General features: G+C 39.8%; 2 protein-coding genes across 8 annotated transcripts in view; one reads left to right on the forward strand and one right to left on the reverse strand.

Moving 5' to 3' along the window:
- LOC111254237 (uncharacterized) overlaps window positions 1–10,777 on the forward strand; it is a 60,319-nt gene extending 49,542 nt beyond the window's left edge. For both annotated transcript variants that reach the window (XM_086975432.1, XM_022814864.2), the window contains exons 3-4: window positions 5,626–5,907; window positions 7,363–10,777. In XM_086975432.1, coding sequence (XP_086831558.1) covers window positions 5,626–5,907; window positions 7,363–7,555 — 475 coding nt within the window. In that variant the 3' untranslated portion in view covers window positions 7,556–10,777. The remainder of the gene's footprint in view (window positions 1–5,625; window positions 5,908–7,362) is intronic.
- Window positions 10,778–11,599: 822 nt separating this feature from the next.
- LOC111253745 (uncharacterized) overlaps window positions 11,600–18,588 on the reverse strand; it is a 159,387-nt gene continuing 152,398 nt past the window's right edge. For all 6 annotated transcript variants that reach the window (XM_086975423.1, XM_086975422.1, XM_086975424.1 and 3 more), the window contains 6 exons: window positions 18,211–18,299; window positions 17,528–17,668; window positions 17,243–17,341; window positions 15,888–16,018; window positions 14,903–15,082; window positions 11,600–14,554 (listed from right to left, as the gene is read on the reverse strand). In XM_086975423.1, coding sequence (XP_086831549.1) covers window positions 14,077–14,554; window positions 14,903–15,082; window positions 15,888–16,018; window positions 17,243–17,341; window positions 17,528–17,668; window positions 18,211–18,299 — 1,118 coding nt within the window. In that variant the 3' untranslated portion in view covers window positions 11,600–14,076. The remainder of the gene's footprint in view (window positions 14,555–14,902; window positions 15,083–15,887; window positions 16,019–17,242; window positions 17,342–17,527; window positions 17,669–18,210; window positions 18,300–18,588) is intronic.

Consider the following 18,588-nt stretch of genomic DNA (forward strand, 5'->3'; position numbering starts at 1 on the left):
GTCTAGGGATAAAAATATCTGTGTAGCGGCGATTTTGGTCATCTATTTATCATAGATTACCTAATAAGTTGTGACTTCAGGTCAATTCCCCTATTTACTATTACTTTGTTGATACTCCTCATTTTACATTTGATCAACGCCCAGCTTTCGTCTAGACGCTCTGCCTTATGCAGATACTAACAAAAAGTATGAATATCTGTAAAGCAAGTTTTACACACCAAGTTTGTGCATATATCGTGTTTATCATTCATCATGGTTACTGCTAATGGTGGATTTTCCATTTGGCATCTCCTACCTTGAACCGGTGCTCCCCACCGTTCTAATTGAACGATTGCATTTCAGTAGCTCTTCTGTTGCTCCGCAGTGTTCCTACTTCAGCTGGCACTGGGCCTTTTTAAATACTTCACGTTTACAAGAAGTAGGATGGATCATACGGTATAGATTGGCCCCGAGAAAACACTGAGGCTTCAGACAGGGAATCGGAAGCTGGAGCAACGAGCCAAGGAATTGGATGACGGCTCTGGAGGTCCGCCACGCTAAGGAAGGCTGAGACTGACAAATTACATTGTTCGTTGCGTTCCTATTGGTGGCCAATCGTATTTGCAACAATACCATTCTGGGTAGGACGCGCCTGTCCTTGAGTGTAAGCTGTCCCGTTAGAGAACTGGAAGCCCTGCCCTTATGGTAAATCCTCGTAGAGGAAGGAAGTAGAATACCGCAAAGGTATGATAGGTCATCCAGTCTCATAGACTTGCATCAAAAAAACCGTTTAAAAATGATTTCTTTATCATATGAGGTAAAAGGAAACCGTCGCACTAGTATTAATATTAAGTAGGGTTTGACATAGTATACGTGTGTAGCTTCTGTTTAAGCTTACATGCACACTAACTGGAGATAACCTATAGCTGCTGCTCACTGTCCACCTGAATTATATTACAGAGCTTCAGAAAAGAAAAACGGTTAATGAATCGCTCACAACAAAAGTACCAAGGCGCGAAATTTCAAAGCGACTTTGAGTACCCTATTCACGCTTCCTACCGTTTACGTAAATAACTGCTTTAGCCACACCTGATAAAATCAAATCAGAGCTAGAGTACTTTATTTTTAAACTGCAGTGCACGTCTCAAGTAATCATGTAGCGTATTTTTGCGTCATTCTCTGGAACTCATGCTTCATGGAACAGTCAAATCTGCATATATATATATATATATATATATATGTATATATATACATATATATATATAGAATGTCTCTATATATATAGGTAAATATAGAATGACAACTTGCACACAGTTGGTTTCTGCGATGATAACCTCTGCGCTAAGTATAGCACCTAAAACTACCCAAGCCATCGGAACCATTATTATATATTGGTTATGCCGGTACGCTGAAGTATCCACCTTAGCAGCTTCCATTATAGAATCTGAATTAGGCGATTGAAAAACTGCGCCTGTCAGCTGGGCTGGTGTCGATATAAAGGAAAATATCGCACAACCGCTACTCATTTAGTTGATTATTATTATTAGGATCTTTATTCTAGTTAGTCCATTAACGATATATAACACATTTCTGCTTGAAAGTACGACCAACTTAGTTTGTACTTTAAAATGATATACATTTTCTACTTATAACTTGTTAACAAAGAGGGCCAGTTCATCACTTTTGCAAGAAAAATAGTCAAGCTCTTAGGGAAATATTGATATCTATTCAGAGAAGGTGTTTACTGAGACAACAAATGAACACTTTAAATGAAAATAGGATACGTACACACCGTTGATTTCGTTATTTATATGTCAATATGTGATGCTTAGATGGGGTAGGTAAGTTCTAGGTAAGCGAACTTATGCACGACCCAAACGTGGATCAAGTTCTATTGTCTAGTATTTTTTTCTGTTCAAGTCTGGCTATGCAGTAAACTTGTAATTTCCAGGAAACTAATTATACAACGACAGATTATACTTGGATGTTTACGGATGAATGAATATCACGGGTCAAGTTGTCTTGGTACTGAAGCGATCTAACTTTGACCTAAGTAAGTGATGTTGTTATTATTATATATGATCACAATAAAAAACGAACCTCTGTGTAACCGGACGTTTTTTCGACGTGCTCATAAATATTAGGACTTGTTCAGTCCTGTATTTCTTCGAAGCCAATACCTTGACAAATCGCATACTGTATGGTCGCCGCATACACTATGTCCTTCATACGTACGTAATGCAGTTATGCACAACAGTCTATCGGCTTTCATTGGATCATGGAGGCAACATCGCCCTTTGGGAACGTATTCCGGTAACCGAATGGTTGAGACAGAAAAAAACATCACTACATCACCACATAGGGACAAGGACGCTATCATTGTCCAACGAAGCCAGCAATACTTTACTTGGTTTGTGTCCGTGTAATGGCAAAAATCCGAGATAATACCATTTTAAAACCGATCTGCAGTACTAACTTTGGGTAATTATTCTAAGGGTACAACCAATTCAAGCTCCCTACAAATCTATTCACGGCCAAAATTTTGCCAAGAGACGATTATACTTCGCGTAGCAATGTTCTGTCTAACGTTTTTCACTAACATATAGGGGCAGACATCAACGTTTTTAATAGCATCGCTACTTTTTATTCTGACAATGTTCATAGAGACGCAGTGAAAGCGCTAGTATTGGACAGGTATGAGTACAGAAAAAAACTTTGCTATGAAGAACGCTGTGACGGCTGTTGAGTAGTTACGTTTGCGTAACTATAACTTGCACTAAGTCTACAAATCCTTGTTTCAACTTCAGGTGAAAAAAAGGAAGAGGTATTGAGGCAATAATGCGTTGATTCCAATCTTCCGTAGAAAACCTATCTCAAATATTAGTTATAAATCGTTTCCTTATATCGACATCTGTAGCTTCAAAAATAAATTGATTAACACTAAACCTTATTGTGTTATGCTTGGCCTCTTTGTAAACGTTTCTTTCTTAAAAAATGATTCGTTTTTGAAACTTTAAAACTTACGGAGTAATTCAGTCACTAACCTTACCCAGACGGCTGTTCAGTAAAGTTCATTGGAAAGGCGTTTTGGCTTGATATTTAGCTTAGGATTCGAATAGGCTGGCCATTTTCTTAAATGATGCCCCGAACAGCTGTGCTAACTTTACGACTAGAGGTCTGCCCCCAATCCGTACTTTGTATTCCGATAGATCCCCCCTTGACCTGGTAATTACGTTCGCTATTGTGGTGGATATCAATGATGTATATTGCATTGTATATTTCAGTTTCAGCTCTGCGGTCTGCCCGCGATAGGTTGTTACGTAACCTAACTAATACAGCCAAACTGTGTATTTTGCATTGGACTGCTGGTCGCTCCAGGCCACTTCTGCTTGTCCTACTGTAAACGAGTATTCAAGCATAATATCTATCAGAAATTCGAAACACCTATTAACAATAAAATTTAACGAACTCTTGAAAATTTAATTCGTAGTCTTTCAAGCTGTGCTTCAGTGTATTGGTTTATAATGTCTATCTACGATAACATACAATGATCGTATAGTAACTATCAGCCAAATGAAGTACTAATATAACATTAAACATAAATGGCCTAATAGGTCATAATTCGTTTTTACGTTATCCTTAGTTAAGAAGTGCTAACCAGCATAACCGTACCGTATGAATGATAGTAGCTAAAAGTGTGCAATAGGGCCCGTCATACATTGCTTGTTATTTATCGTTACCTTATCAATACACTAGGCCGTCTCGCCAGAACTAGGCTCAACACATGGCGATGCTCAATAGCGTTTGGTATGTACCAAATGATTTCTTGTGTTTTTCCATATAATGCAGTACTGCTCATGCGGTTTTAGTCTGTACATACATACACGTCCGCTTGATAACTACGAAGCGGTTGGTGTATCGCCCGAGGACTGCCTTCCTGAAAACGTTGCGCAAACATGTCCGTTTTCTACGTAATGCGTTTACTCTGTGAAAAAAGAAAACGTGTTTCAAATGCAGGACAAAGCCTACATCAGTTTCCTAACAACATTTATCATTGCTGCCGGAACTTGTAAGACCTTTTCGAGGTAGGTACGAGTACATAGCGCGAGTTATGATACGTATTTTGTTCAGTATCAATCACGGTACTACGCTCGCGATCAGGCATAACGCTAAACAGATTAAATAACTAGCACACGCTTCTCTTCTATCTCATGGCAATATTACGGGTCAGGCCATGCCCTGTCAATCTATGCATCTACCGTTCTATCAAATCATTACACTTTACAACATGCCTCGATAAACAAAGACACCTTTGCTTTTACGGTCAACGGGGCATCGGTCCCACTGGCACAGTTAGAATCCACAGGCGTAAAAAGCAGTTATAGTGGGCAATGGGAAATGTCACCGCATCCCTCAGGAACTGTGCGGTAAAGAGTCAGGAGACTGAACGACACAGACATGCCCTAATGCAAGATTGGTGACATGCCCTAACACATCGATGGCGTCGTTGCGTTCCCACGAGAGGCGTTGGCCGAAAAAAACAGGAACATATTGGCGAAAGCGTGATACAAATGTCGTAGACTGGATAAGACAGTGTAGGAGCAAGGGTGTGGGAAAGGTACAGGGAAAGTTAACGAGACGGTAACGAGGAATCGAATTTAAATGGAGAAGGTATTATTCAACTTTTCTTTGCAACAATAACAGGTGTAAGGACATTGATATAATTAGCGATATCGTTTTCCTCATGGTGCAGTGAAGCCATCCTTGTCTACCAAATTAAAAGACAACGAAATGGTCCAGGTTCAAAAACGAGTGAAAAGACGCTTTGCTTTTTGCCAAAAGCCAATGGCCTAAGACAGTATTCAAAGGCTGCACTGAAAATAGAACCTGAAGTATCCTTGATTTGCGGGAGCCTATACTAAACATTACACGATTTTAGTGAAACACAAATGGCGAAAAATGTTCCTTTCTATAATAGGTGAGATTTACAGGCTTCACGAATGAGTCCATATCGATTAGTATGCGTCTGCATAACACATTAACTTACACAAGATTATACATATTCCTTACCAATCATGTGAGTGGTATATGCAGGAGACTCTCAAAAGAACGGCTATGCTCTTTGTTTGCTTATTCTTTAGCGGCTCTGTTAGGGTTATGAAGAGATAGATATTCGAATCATAGAAATATCTCACGGGCACATTCGGCCCAAAATCGAAAGCTGTGACCCGTCGCTCGAGTCGACCTATGCGCGGAAGTGCCATGCACGTACATGTGGACCAATGTTACGTTGAGTTAGGGTACTGTGTCGTGGGGCTTTGACAGGATGAGAAGTCTGACATGTCTCGACCGTAGCGGTAGGGGCACCATCTATGAGAATTAATGAATATACATCCATTCACTTTTTGTTTCTTGCCTTGTCTAGCCGCCAGCTAATGATTTAGTGGTATCGACGATGAAGGGAAGAGGCGTATCTATCACACACTAGTGATGCGTAGAGAACGTATTTGAAGCATTGAAAGAATCAGTGTTTGTGTCGAACCTAAATGTATTGTCATATCGTCACGATCTTTGAGCAATGCATAAGTATCATGATTATCATTTTGGGTTGGTTTGACAGGGTGACCTTATTCAATTCTGTTACAGGTATAATAGAAATGCAATATGGGGAAGCTCCTATGAGGATACGACTGTAGCAGCAGACGGTGGCTCTTCGTTGGAGCTGTTAGGAGCCTTACCGGATGCGGTGCAGGATGAAGTTGAGGTTCTTGAGAATCGTGATTGCTGTCCATCAGTCACCGAACTCATCCATCCGTTGGCAGGCGTTTCTCGTTCTGGCCTCATACTTGAGATCTATAGAGGCGAGAACAAAACACAGAAGTTTTATCAAACCTCCTGCCGTCGAGATGTCAAAAATAGGCCGTGCAGGTACGTGGCGCTCAGCCTGATACACCGTTAAGGGCCATCGTGGGCTATCTAAGGCATACAATCACATTAATTACACTCGAACTGTGTAGGCGAAAATGACTATTTGAGTAAGAAAGCAATGCAACGTCTTTTCCATAGTGGTCTTGTATTAAAAATCAAAATTAAATACTGTCGACCTTCATAGTACAGCGTGTTAAATTTTTCGGTCAATAGTTACTAATTAAGAATAACATTCTAACTAAAAACAGAAAAAAAAACACTGAAAAAAATCACTACTTTTCCCTAAAAATAGCACAAATTAGGGATAGCCAATTTTAATTTATTTCTCAATAAGTATCAGCTTCTTGTGACCTTATTATTGACCAAGCATTGTGACATGTTTAGAAGGAAGTTCTTATTTTTGGCTTGCATTTTGCATGGCGGTCGTGTACACGTAACAAATTTTCAAGCTATAGAACAGATCGTTATAAAATACGATATTAAACTTCATAGAGTACTACCCATTTATTCCGTGACAGACAGAGCAGAATTATTGGCAATCAGCTCTGTTGGCACGCCTGTCTGGTCGCGCTGCCCCGCATAGATAATGTGCGCCTACGGATCTGATCCAGAATTGTTTCAGAGCGAAACGTGTAACGCTTTGTAGGATCGAATGATATATCGGATAGTATACCTCTCCAAATTCAATGTAATGAGCGTTACGACGCAGCGGAGCACGCGTGTTCTTAGCATGATTGTTTCTAAAGTTTAATAATATACATGAATCTCGGTAGGACTTCAACTGTTCACCTCACTTTGAGCGACTGTTTCAGCTTAAGTTCTTGACAACTTCATTATGAGGTTGATTTGGCATTCAATGGAAGTTATGTTCTTATATAGCTGCAATCATTATGCTGCTAGACAGGCTGTTGTCTTATATAAGTAGAATCGTGCACGATAAAGTTGAAAGTTAAAAGATGTGTCGACAGTCTGCTCGCAGTAGTTCGACCATATTCTACTATAGCACACACTCTTCTACAACATCATAATGACGTTTAGTATTATTATATTAGAGGTGTAAAACGAACTTTTATCCACTAAGTACATTAGTATTTAGGGATTCCTTCAAATAAACGAATAAGAATATTACCATTTTTTTCTTTGACTAAAGCTTGCCGTATCTCTAACATTGCTTACGCGAATTGGAAATGACAATATGCGCCACAATGGCTAGAACAATACACGTTTTGTATGTTCGAACAGAAGTTCTTCTGCTTCGGTAGTTTCCGTCAAACTACAATGCCGTAAAACGTTTCTCAATTCAAACTATCATACATCTCGGGCTATGCGTAAATAACAATTGTCTAAAAACTCGCGCAGAAGAAAAAATCCGCCTGTAAAATCTGACGCACCACGAACAAGTAGAAAATTAATGAAATAGTTTATAATAACTTTTTTCACTCTATATATTTACAGATTCGTGCGCTCCAAATACGAGCTATCGTCGCGCTGCACACAAGAATACAGTTATACATATGCAATAGTCCGCAACTTAAATTCGAACGGTCAGTGGCGTATGGATCATATCCGAGTTCGTTCTGGCTGCGCCTGCAAGGTGATTAAGGTCACAAGGCAACGCAGTCAAGAAGTGCGTAGACGACGCAAGTGAGCAGTAAAAAAAACTATCTGCACAGAACGTTTTTACCGTCGGTGGAGAAGTGGCCTGCAGTGGATTTTGTGGCGTATAATAGTAAGTGTAACTGGCGAACGAGTTACAACACAAACCTGCCAATTTGACAAACTTTAAGTTTCAACTCTATGAATAGTGAAGAAGGTCTTCACTGGGCTTCGTAACTTGTTCGAATCGTAACAGAATAGAGAAACGAACCATGATTGTTAGTAATTAAGACGCTATAGTTCCTGTAGCACATTCGCAACGACCCCCTAAGCTAGCTGACGATGATTCGAGTATTCCGATTATATATATATATATATATATATAAACCGTTCCATAGGTTGCTAAAAGTAGTTTGTCGCAATAACGTACAACTCTAAAAAGTAATTTCATCCATCGACACAAGTTACGATTTGTACTTAGGCTGTCGGGTGAGGGTACAGGAACGGGAATGGAGCGGCAGAGGAAAAGACGATAACGATTAAAGCAAATTCGCGCCCGGAAAAAAGTTATTACACGTAACCGTATAGTAAGTACTCCTCGACAATGTAAATACGATACGCATCGCGGATTTCGCTACAAATCTTCATCCCAGAATCGACCGTGTTCCCCATGTTTTAGATCCCGTTAAAAACAAACTGCATTAGTTTCATCCATTTTGAACGGCTTTTAATCAATGCTGCTGCTGCTACAGGAAAGCGAGTCTCGATCTCCGTCTGTACAGTTGAAGATCGCGGTAGAAAATGTGACGTCGAGACAACTTACTTACCCTGCTAACTACGTATAACAAGCCTATCAGTTAGTGACTCCTTGACCTCATCGTTGGGAATTAACTAATATGACGTCCTAATATACACATACATGACAATTTCAGACAGTACTTTTTAGTTAATCGCTAGACATTGGTAGGTTTTTGTCTAGTACGTAAAGAAGTAATAGCATATATGAACAGATAGAAGTAGGAGAAATGCCTCCCGGAACAGCGCCTGAATCCATTGTCGAGACTGGAAGCCAGAGGTGGCGACTTATACACATATTGATATAATAGAAACGGTTGTCCGAGCTCACTGAGCCGAAGATCAACACACTGTAGAGGTTATCGGTCCTGCATGTGTTTCTAAAACTAGCTAAATTATTATTAATTTTATTATAAATAGAGTGTCTTCTAGCGTCCCGTCCCCTTATGTATATAGCTTGGTCCGCCGAAGACGTCGCGGAAACGAAAACAACAAGCCTTCGTAGCGACTAACAAACAGACATCGCCCCTTTCTCTTCTTATACATATATATATATATGTAATGCAGCAGGATAATTATGTGATTCTAAATAGTAAATTGGGCACCATTCGTGAGGCTGACTTCGTTACTTTTTGCTTATATTGTTCTTATTTTTATCATTAGTCTGATTATGATAAGGGCAAATCATGTACAAACGAAGCAACCATCACCTTCACTGAAAACGACTGGCTGTGTGTACGGTTACATATTATAAGAGTAACGTTGTAGGTCCATTCTATATATACATATTCACACATAAATGAAAGGAACGAAATAGAGGGACGTTTCGTTCTCCCTTTATATATGAAACAATGTTACATTGCTCGATGATATTGAACATTACGCCGTTGTCTCGCTCGTAGTGGATACAATCACAGCATACATAAAAGAAAATGAAGAAGAGGCGTGTTACTATCGTTACCAGCCAACTATTCTTAGTGCATACAGTTAGTGCCGCGTGCCGTCTACGACGTGGAACTAACGTGGGCAAACGAATGGAGCAAATATCTGCGCGTGCATCATATCGGTCAAGAACAATGCGCCATTATTATTACTCAGGCTCAGCACGTGATACGACACGTAGTAATAGTTGATTGGCCTTGACAACAAATAACAGTGTGTGTGTGTATATACAATAGTCATTAAGATGAGATTAAGGGTGACCGTCGATAATTAAACTATGCCTACCTTGTAGGATCCTGTTGAAATAGGACAACAGTAACTAACTTGCGTCGAGCGAGGCTACTTCGAACGAAGGACATGAAAGCAAAACGCGCGTCTGTGAGCGATGTCACTACGTTATATTGATGGGGTCTAATAATGAAAAAAAGCTTATCATTCTGTTATAATGCAATATGCGAAATAGAGATATGCGGAAGAAGAATTACAAATATATATATGGACACTTGTACATTTAGTGAGACATCTATATCCATACAAAAACATATACCTTGTGGGAGCTGGAAAGGAAGAAAAAAGCTACTGCCAGTTACCACCCACGCCGCTTCCAGTAGATGTTACGTACGCTCATGTCGCATCCGCAATCATAAGCCCCAAGAGGTTCATCTATTGCGTTGGTCCCGAGCAGAGGATCTATGTACGGAAAACCTGAGCAGAGGGTGAGGCTAAGATTTTCGGAAAAAATGTTCGCTTCTAAGGATTCCTCGCGCGGAGAAAAATCTCAGAACTTATCGCATAAATGATGTCTTCGGCCTGCAGTTGTAACGATTTGCCTTGGACTCACATAAGACTGGTTACTTAGAAAAACTTTGACGGCTGTAGTAATGAATGGAAACATGAATCCCTTTGAACGTGAGTAATATTCGGGAGACTAGAAAGTACTTGGTTACTTTGAAAAAGATACGCTAACACTTTACCCATACGAAATAATCTCCTGTGCGTTAATAAAGTCCTTATTATAGGACAACAATGGAAAATGGTAGAGACATTTTGCGTTTATGAACACGTTGTCCAGTCTAAATTGGAATAATAGATTTTCCCCTTGCCAATAGCAAATCAAGGTACGGAAAAGAAGTGTGTTTTACCTTGACTAATGCACTGGTAAAAGTTCTTCCTTCGATATAATAAGGGCTGGTAAACCTATATGAAGAATAACCGCTTCAGCCTATGTAAACGAATATAGAAAGAGGAGTTAATTTGCTTAAATTTATCATCGCATTTCTGTGTCAGGAAATGAGAGAGCGGCTTCATTCTATTGGAAACTCCCTAAAGAGGAAATCAATAAAGGGGTGCTGGTAACCAGCCGGCAGAGCGTTTGCCAGCACATACTTAACAAGATCCAATCAGCTGTTTACAGAAACTCTAATTAAACTTCAACAGCAACAGCAACAGCAACAGCAACAACAACAACAACAACAACAATATAATTATATAGAGGCTAAAATAATAATAAATCATAATCATGTATTTTTGCTGCCTATGAATAGGTGTGCTTTTTTAAAATAAAAACCTTAAAATAGAAAATTATTAATTTTAGAAAATTAGAGGACCGGAAGTGTATTTATTAAGCATGCATGGCGAATGGCCTGATCTATGAAATTTGAAAAAAATTAATCAGCCTAGGCCGGTTCATAAACAGTCTAACTCAATAATTTTTCAGGTTAAGAATACATGTCTCGATGACTGCCGTAGCGGTAGCGAGGTTGGTATCGCTTTATTATCGTAAAGGTCACATATCCTAACACGTGCGTACGTGCAGAAGTCTTATAGCGGACATCCTTCTCACAGGGACGTGTCTCCACAATGAGAAAATCGTGCGCGTGTTCTGAATCGATTGAAAGCTATATTGCCGGGGGAGAGAAGGGGGGTTTAGTGCGTTCACCTCATTCAGTAGCAGTGGTCAAAATCGTCGCTGCCCTGTCCTTGAATTTAGAGATGTGAGGATCTTGAAGTAGACGGACTTGTTTTATTTTAAGGATTCACCGATTGAGTCAATGGTCCCTTACAGTTCCGCTATAGTAAAACTTGCTCTAAGTTTTTTATTTATTTAATTTTTTTATTATGAGATCGGGTAGCTCTCTAAGAAAGTATGATAGCTTTGGCGACCTCGTAGTCATTCGTACGCGTGTACGATTCAGCGTACTCAATGGCGGCGAACGCGTACCGTTTTGATCTGACCGTTTCGTAAATCTGTGCGTGTCTAAAGTGCTTCAACGGTAAACGCAAGGTGGCAAGCACGAAAAAAGAAGGAAAAAATAAATTATGCGACGTGATGTAAGTAGGTGCAATGATCATCACCTAATACTTGTATTTCAATACTTTATTAAATTTGTTTTCTCGTATACCGAATGGTAAAATTTATTCGCAGGCATCTTTTGTCAATATGTTCATACATATGGCAATTTCCGCCTATGGGTTAATTCCGTTGTGGATATAGGTACTAACCTGCCCGTGGGTAAAGGGTGTCTACCACTCCATCAGTATGTATATATAATCTTCAGCATCTCTACTTGACGCAAATGGTAAATTAACTTTGTATCTTATTATAATAGAACTTATTAAAAATAGTACAGTAACAAAGGTTTGTGTGCCTGTAAAATTATTAAAACTACATTCGAGCATATTTCCATGTACTTGATAAAAACCTTTTTCTCTGCTTACATCCTACGCCTTTTTGCTTTATCATCTTTTGTAGGTCTCTTATTTTCAAAGACCGTTCGCCCAATTTATATTATCCTGTTCCGTTTTTCGTCCTAACTCTTAGCTATACTTTCCATCATCTAGTATAATCTCTGTTATGGACCTGGTTGCCTTTCATAGAGCTAGCCATACAACGTAATTGTTTTTTTCGCCAGACACCCTGTATGGCTCTCTGTTGCAAAAAAGTATATATCCATTGGCATAACGAATTTTTTTAATATGTATGAGTTATTAAGTGTATACAGGACTTGGCAACAGTTTTACGCCTTTGATAAGTGTCGCTCTTATTACCTAGGCAGTGTCATATGCACAAACGTACACAGGTGTAATTATCAGAGACGTAAGATGAAGACAAGGTACAGCTCGTAGAAACACGCTTATGCTATTGTTAGGTTATAAACCGACGCGATAATCAGGAGTCGTAAATCAATGAATGAGCTAGCAAAAGACATCTTAAAAAATTGGAAATATTATCAACATACCTAATTGAACGGCACTCTATGATTGCAAGACCAAACTCGTTTAACACGTCTCTCAAACCGCATAAAAATAAGACTACGATTCAAAACACGACGAAACCCCACACAGAGGTTTACATGCCAGGCCTTCTACGACCGTCGCGACTGATGCTGGAGGAAAATAAATCCATCTATAATCTACACCTACAATTTGATAACATAAAGTAAGGAAGCTAAGTACACACAGGTTGATATTCATATGTGTTTATATATAGATACTACTGTTAACGGAAATCTATCGTCGTAACTACTCACTCAAAATCATCACTCAGTTACCAGCCGTACTATTCAATATCTGGCACGAAACTTTGGAGATTTTGGAAATTTTCAAAAACTCGCGCGTTCACAGAAACACAATTCGGTAAAAGATATTATTCTGCTTCTCTATATGTCATGATGATACATTGCTCTGCTGACTGGTGTCATCTGGGCATCGTCGTTACCGGCGACGCCAAAATAAAAATTAATACAGTACAATGTATGCGCACACAGAAGCTACATTCGAGCTGGCTGACCAGCATTCGCACCATTGGCATGCTAGTTTCGTATGTAGGCATCTTGCGTTGTCATATAATGATAATAATTATGTTGCTATTGGTTATAATCATCATATATTATGTATATATATATATATATGTATATATAGTATAAGTAGCAGTAGTAAGCATATAAACTAACCTAAACAGAATACAATTTTTCCCGGTAGAACCTTGGTAATAGCAGGACCAGGTTAGCATTCGCTTGAACGCGGTCACCTTTGGTACACGGAGGAATGGTGATTTAGACGGCAGATCGCTCGCGATGTTCGTCGAAGGAGGATTGTATAGTATTAGTGTACCTTTGGTTGTTTTCTGTTCCCTGCTACTTGCTTGTTTGGTTTAGCTATATAAATAAATAGGTTTTACAAATTCAGTCGTAGTTGACGTTGCCATTTTGATGATGTCTCCTCTTACTGGGATAAAAAAAGTAGCAGTTCAAGGCTTCGTAGTCGGCTCACTCTTCCTGCGGTTTTAGGCCCATGTGCTATTTCCGCTTTGGTTTATAATCGATTCAATGTAGTAATTTTTCCTTTTTCCTTTGTTCGTTAGTTAGTTAGTTAGTGAGAATTCAGAATAAACCAAGCGCTATTTCTACTTATAATAACGCCGGCATCAGCGTCGAATTACTAACTATGTATGTATATACTGGGTATTATTATTATTATTATTGTTTCTCATTCTTTTTCGGAAGGACAAAGGGGATTTATACACTGAGCTGAATTTATAGGTGACTGCGTATATCCATGATTGCTTTTGTACGTGCCATATGATGTAATCATCAATGGCCTGTTTTGTTTTTTATCGTACAAAAGGGTTTTTTTTGTCTCTTTTCGTTCGTACCGCTGCGAACACCTTTCTTAAGGCCATTTGATCGTGTTGGCCAGCGAGCTAGCCACCACAAGATCGCCAATGATGTTTTCGCAGTTCGCAGATGCAACGATACCACTGATGTTGTGCTAGCTTGAAATTTTGATATCAATTTTTATCGATATGATTATTGCAGAGCGGCTTTTACAGACGTTTTACAGATGCGGGTCATTTTCAATGGTCCAATCGCCAAACCAACTCTCCCTGGATTTTTTGTCCTTGTTGACCTTATCTGCTCCGTCCCGCGGTTCGATGACGCGGTTTGCGAGATCAAAATACTCCTCGAAGGGCATCAACTTGTGTTGTGGTGTCGACGATGATAGAGCATCCAGCTCTCCATTGTTTGCTGACCTCCTTCGGCGTCTCCACTTAGAAGCCTCATCTCTATGTCCTCCGTTATGACTGCCCGACTGAGTGAAACTGCCGGTGTTCGAAAGACTGCTGCTAACTTCGACGCAGAGTACGACAAATCGCATGTTGCATGGGTATTTTTGCTGATCGAGCAGACGTCCATGAAGAAGCGACGATCCGAAGCCCGTCTTTCGTGGAGATGCGGAGTTCCACGCATCGCAGTAATTCTCCATACTGCGGGCCCCATTTCGGTCGGCCCCATGCCACACGACCTTCTGTGGCCTACAGTAGCAGAAGAGGGAAAACGAAGCGGACAGGCAATCTTAATACTAATACGTAGGCTTTTTATTCATGCCTAAATAAGGTCTGTGGAGTTGGCAGTCATGTAGTGCTGCACAATTTTCGCTATGGTTATAACAGACTGCAGCAGATATGTTGTTATATCTTTTGATACTTTGCCGTGACAAGTCATCATTTGTGCTTGGTTTTTCTCGACTAGTACCAGCTTGCCGAAGGCCGCATGAGTCCAGTAAGCTAAGTAAAGAATTGCGGTTTACTCAAGAATGAATCCATACAGGTATTTGTATTTGGTCGATAATAGATAGAATGTATGTAGATGAATACCCGTACCATGAGGGGTCGTTCATGACATTTTTCCCGTCGAATGAGTAAATGCGCGGGCTAATCGGGAAGTGACCGAGACCCCCGGAAAAGATTTCCCGCCACGAGTTGAATAACAGCTCGCCCTTGAGGTTCACCACGGGCGCGATTGCATCACGAGCCCGTACTAGCGAGTCCACGTTCTGGATCCTGCCAAAACGGAAAGAGAAATATGTCTCATTTTCTATGCTTACTCATTAATTGCCTACAGTGATCTGTCCTTAGGTGGATTTAGTTAGGTATAGTTTCTGTAGACAATGCCCATTGCTACGCTTGAATATACCATTTCATTTTCAAACCCTGTGAGTCAGTAGAATGTACATATACCTTAGAAAAAGCACGACTCCATTAACTGACATAAGAAACCTTCATATATATAAAATTTAGCTAACTAATAGCAAAACTATCACGCTCAGTAAGATGAAGGTTTGATGTATCCATCTGTCTGGCTGGTTGCATGGAGAGAAAAACTGATAGAAGAGAAATTGCACCGTTCTGCCTCGGTCGACGTTCGTAGACCTCGCATAAGGCTTTGTTTCTCGATAGAGCATAAAACCGAACATTTTCACTTCTTGCCATATATGGTCTGAGAGTTGACGATTGTGGCGTACGTATCAGGGATGGCCTGATTGATCCTTGGCCTGTTCAGTTAAATTTCGGGTGTCTTGTGATACTGTCTAAGCATATATAGCAGGCAGCTTGGGTGCCTTAGTTGTAGGAACAATGTATCTCAGATCCCTCTGCTATCATTTACGATACAACAACCACATGAATGGCTCGTAACCTTAAAGTGGGTTGCTGAGCCTTAAATTTGCAAATGCCAAATTAACTTGACTGCACTTATCAGTTGCTTACACAAACCTCTACAGAGATTGCCGAAGCATATGTAGAGGTTAGCTCGACCTACGCGTAGGTGTAGGACTCGATTATCTGTTTCAATAGAACAGAATCGTACCTGGAGGCAAGAAATGCCTTGAATGTGCCATTTAGACCGGCGTTCCGACTTTCACGATAGCATTCATAGTCCGCGGAACGGACACCGTGCATATCACCGCTAGACGCAGAGTTCAATGCCGCCATACGAATCTGAAATGTAATAGAAAATGCAGTGTAAAATTAATAGGGCGATAGAACAAACACTATCGATAGATGGCTACATTTTTTTGTTGATTCTGATGGTTGGAGAAGCTTGCTTTTGCTACTTTGCTATAGTCGAGTTATAGATTATTTGCACTTTGATTGGAAAATTGAAGGAAATAAAGGAGCCCATGATGCCGAACTCGAACATATTCATCTTACGTAGACTGGCAATCTGTGCAGGCCCAATACAGACCCAACTTCTGCAACACTTAGAATTGGCAAGCGAACATCCTTACCTTGCGTCTCTTCTTTATACGGGCAAGCATGCGTAAAAAAGTTAATTTTGTATTAGACAATAGTCTCTAAGGTCCTTGCCTGGAACCTTCGAAATTGTATCGAAGCAAATATTAACGAAATAAAAAAATTCCAATTTGGTGCCTCCTAAAAAAATTTTGAAACAATGGGTAAGGCTTAATAACCCTCTCAAATCCCTGTGAGGGATGGTGTTCGTAAACGGGACTTACTCTTCGAACAAACGAAGAGCAATACGGGCGTGGCAGAGCCTACATGGATCAAATGCGATTATTTAACGATGTGATTTTTTATTACTAAAAATGTTCCAAAAAAGATATAAAATTGCTCATAACATATGCCTAGTCTAGTATTGTTATATATTAACACCCACTTTGGAAATAACTAACATCTCGATGTCGGATAGACCCACTTGTCATGCGCTATTGTAGCAGTGCCTCATAGGGTTTCAATAGAACTACGCAACTCTATCGCAGTGAACGCTAATACCCAAAACTCAATGGGATTACTATGTAACCACTGTAAATGTCACGCTGGTCTAAGCCTTCATATAGGCCTCGTCCCATGTTCATCCCACGCGAAACCAATGGCTGTCGAGTAGACTTCAGCTGTTACTAAGCAACTAGCGGGTTAATTTTCTCTCTTGTAACGTTTCTCCAGAACGACACCCATCCTGTTTTCGAATAATATTCTCTGTCTCCTGTATATTATTATACCTACCTAATACATCGATGTAAAATAGGATATTAACGTTTCTAAAGTAAAAATTATAGCTGGGTTAGGTATTGTTCGAACTGAAAAGAAAGAAAACACCATATAGCAGTTTAGAAGCTAAAAAGTTCAAAGGTGCAGATTATGTTTTGCTTTTGAGTCTAAAACCTTTGGGACCTAAATAGTCATTAATGAAAATGCACTCACAGTGGGAACATTTCTAAGGTCGTCTGCTGTTAAAGGTGGTCTGGGTGGTTCCGTTGTGGATGTTGTTGCTGTGATCGCAGGAAGAATTGTAGGGCCAAGCTGAAATGAAAAAATCAACTAGCAGCCTTATGGTCCAACAATGAAGATACTAGCCCCACGAAGTAAAGTCAATAAAGATCTTACAATGTTTAGCTTCCCTATTCTGGTATTGATCTATCATAACCGAAATGCGAACACTATCCAGCAAAAAGCTTTCTCATTTTAGTGAATATTACATAGACCCACCCCAACGTATTGCCATCCTTGAGGTACGCGAAGCATAAGCGCCTCATCATCGCCGATGTATGCCAACACGCCAGGAGAAGTGAAGTCTGTTATTTCGTGGAGAGCCTTCTGATCCTTCACGATCAGGCCGCCCGGTACGACCTTAATTGACCATGCAACAAAGTAAGATTTTTCTCGATTATATTGTATTTTTTTCACCCTTAGTCTAGGCACCATATGACGTTCCAGATTTGGTACAGCCCATGTGTATACTAATTATAATAATAATAAACTTGGTTAGTTATTATTATTATTTTGCAAGAAACTGTAGTTGATTATTATTATTGTACTTAAATATTTTCTAAAAGCAGCACATGCGCAGCAAATGAACGCCAATTACAATAGGAATCATAAAAATTTAGGACCAGCAGACGTAAACATTAGATCAATACCCAAAGAATTAATCGAAAACGTTAAAAAGTAACGTTAACCTCATCGAATATAGTGCGTCCAAATTTTAGTTGATGAAAATTTACAGTCACAGAACACGTCACAAACACCGCAGCTTTTTATAACCCTCGCGTGCTATCAATGTTTCGCTCCATTGCAATATTAATTGTAACCTTAAGTAGCCGTTACTAGCATTAACATTTGGAGGAAATATAAAGATCCGTAAGCCCTTTTACAGACTCTGGTACACCCACCTGAGAAGGTTTCTGGTTTGAATGACACGTGCACTCTCCGGGTGGACCTGGAGGCCCTGGTGGACCGCGAGGACCCATGAAGTGTGACACTGCAGTTCACAGAAATAGGTCTTATATTGTTTCATTACGCATATATACTTATAATATATATTATTGATAGACGCCAAATGTCTAGGCGCGAAGGAATTTTATGATTGACTAGATCAGATTTTGTCTGACTTTTGGGACCTGCGCGGTAGAGGTGCCATGCATAAATGCATCGCAATTTTACGTACTTTGATTCAACTACGTTATTTATTTATTCGTTGTTATCGGGATGGAATAAATTGGAGACAACATTTTTTTATAAAGTTAGTGCTTCTTTCTTGTATTTACACA

The sequence above is a fragment of the Varroa destructor genome, unplaced genomic scaffold (genome assembly GCF_002443255.2).
Source record: "Varroa destructor unplaced genomic scaffold, Vdes_3.0 BEIS01000007.1, whole genome shotgun sequence".
NCBI classification, from domain to species: Eukaryota; Metazoa; Arthropoda; class Arachnida; order Mesostigmata; family Varroidae; genus Varroa; species Varroa destructor.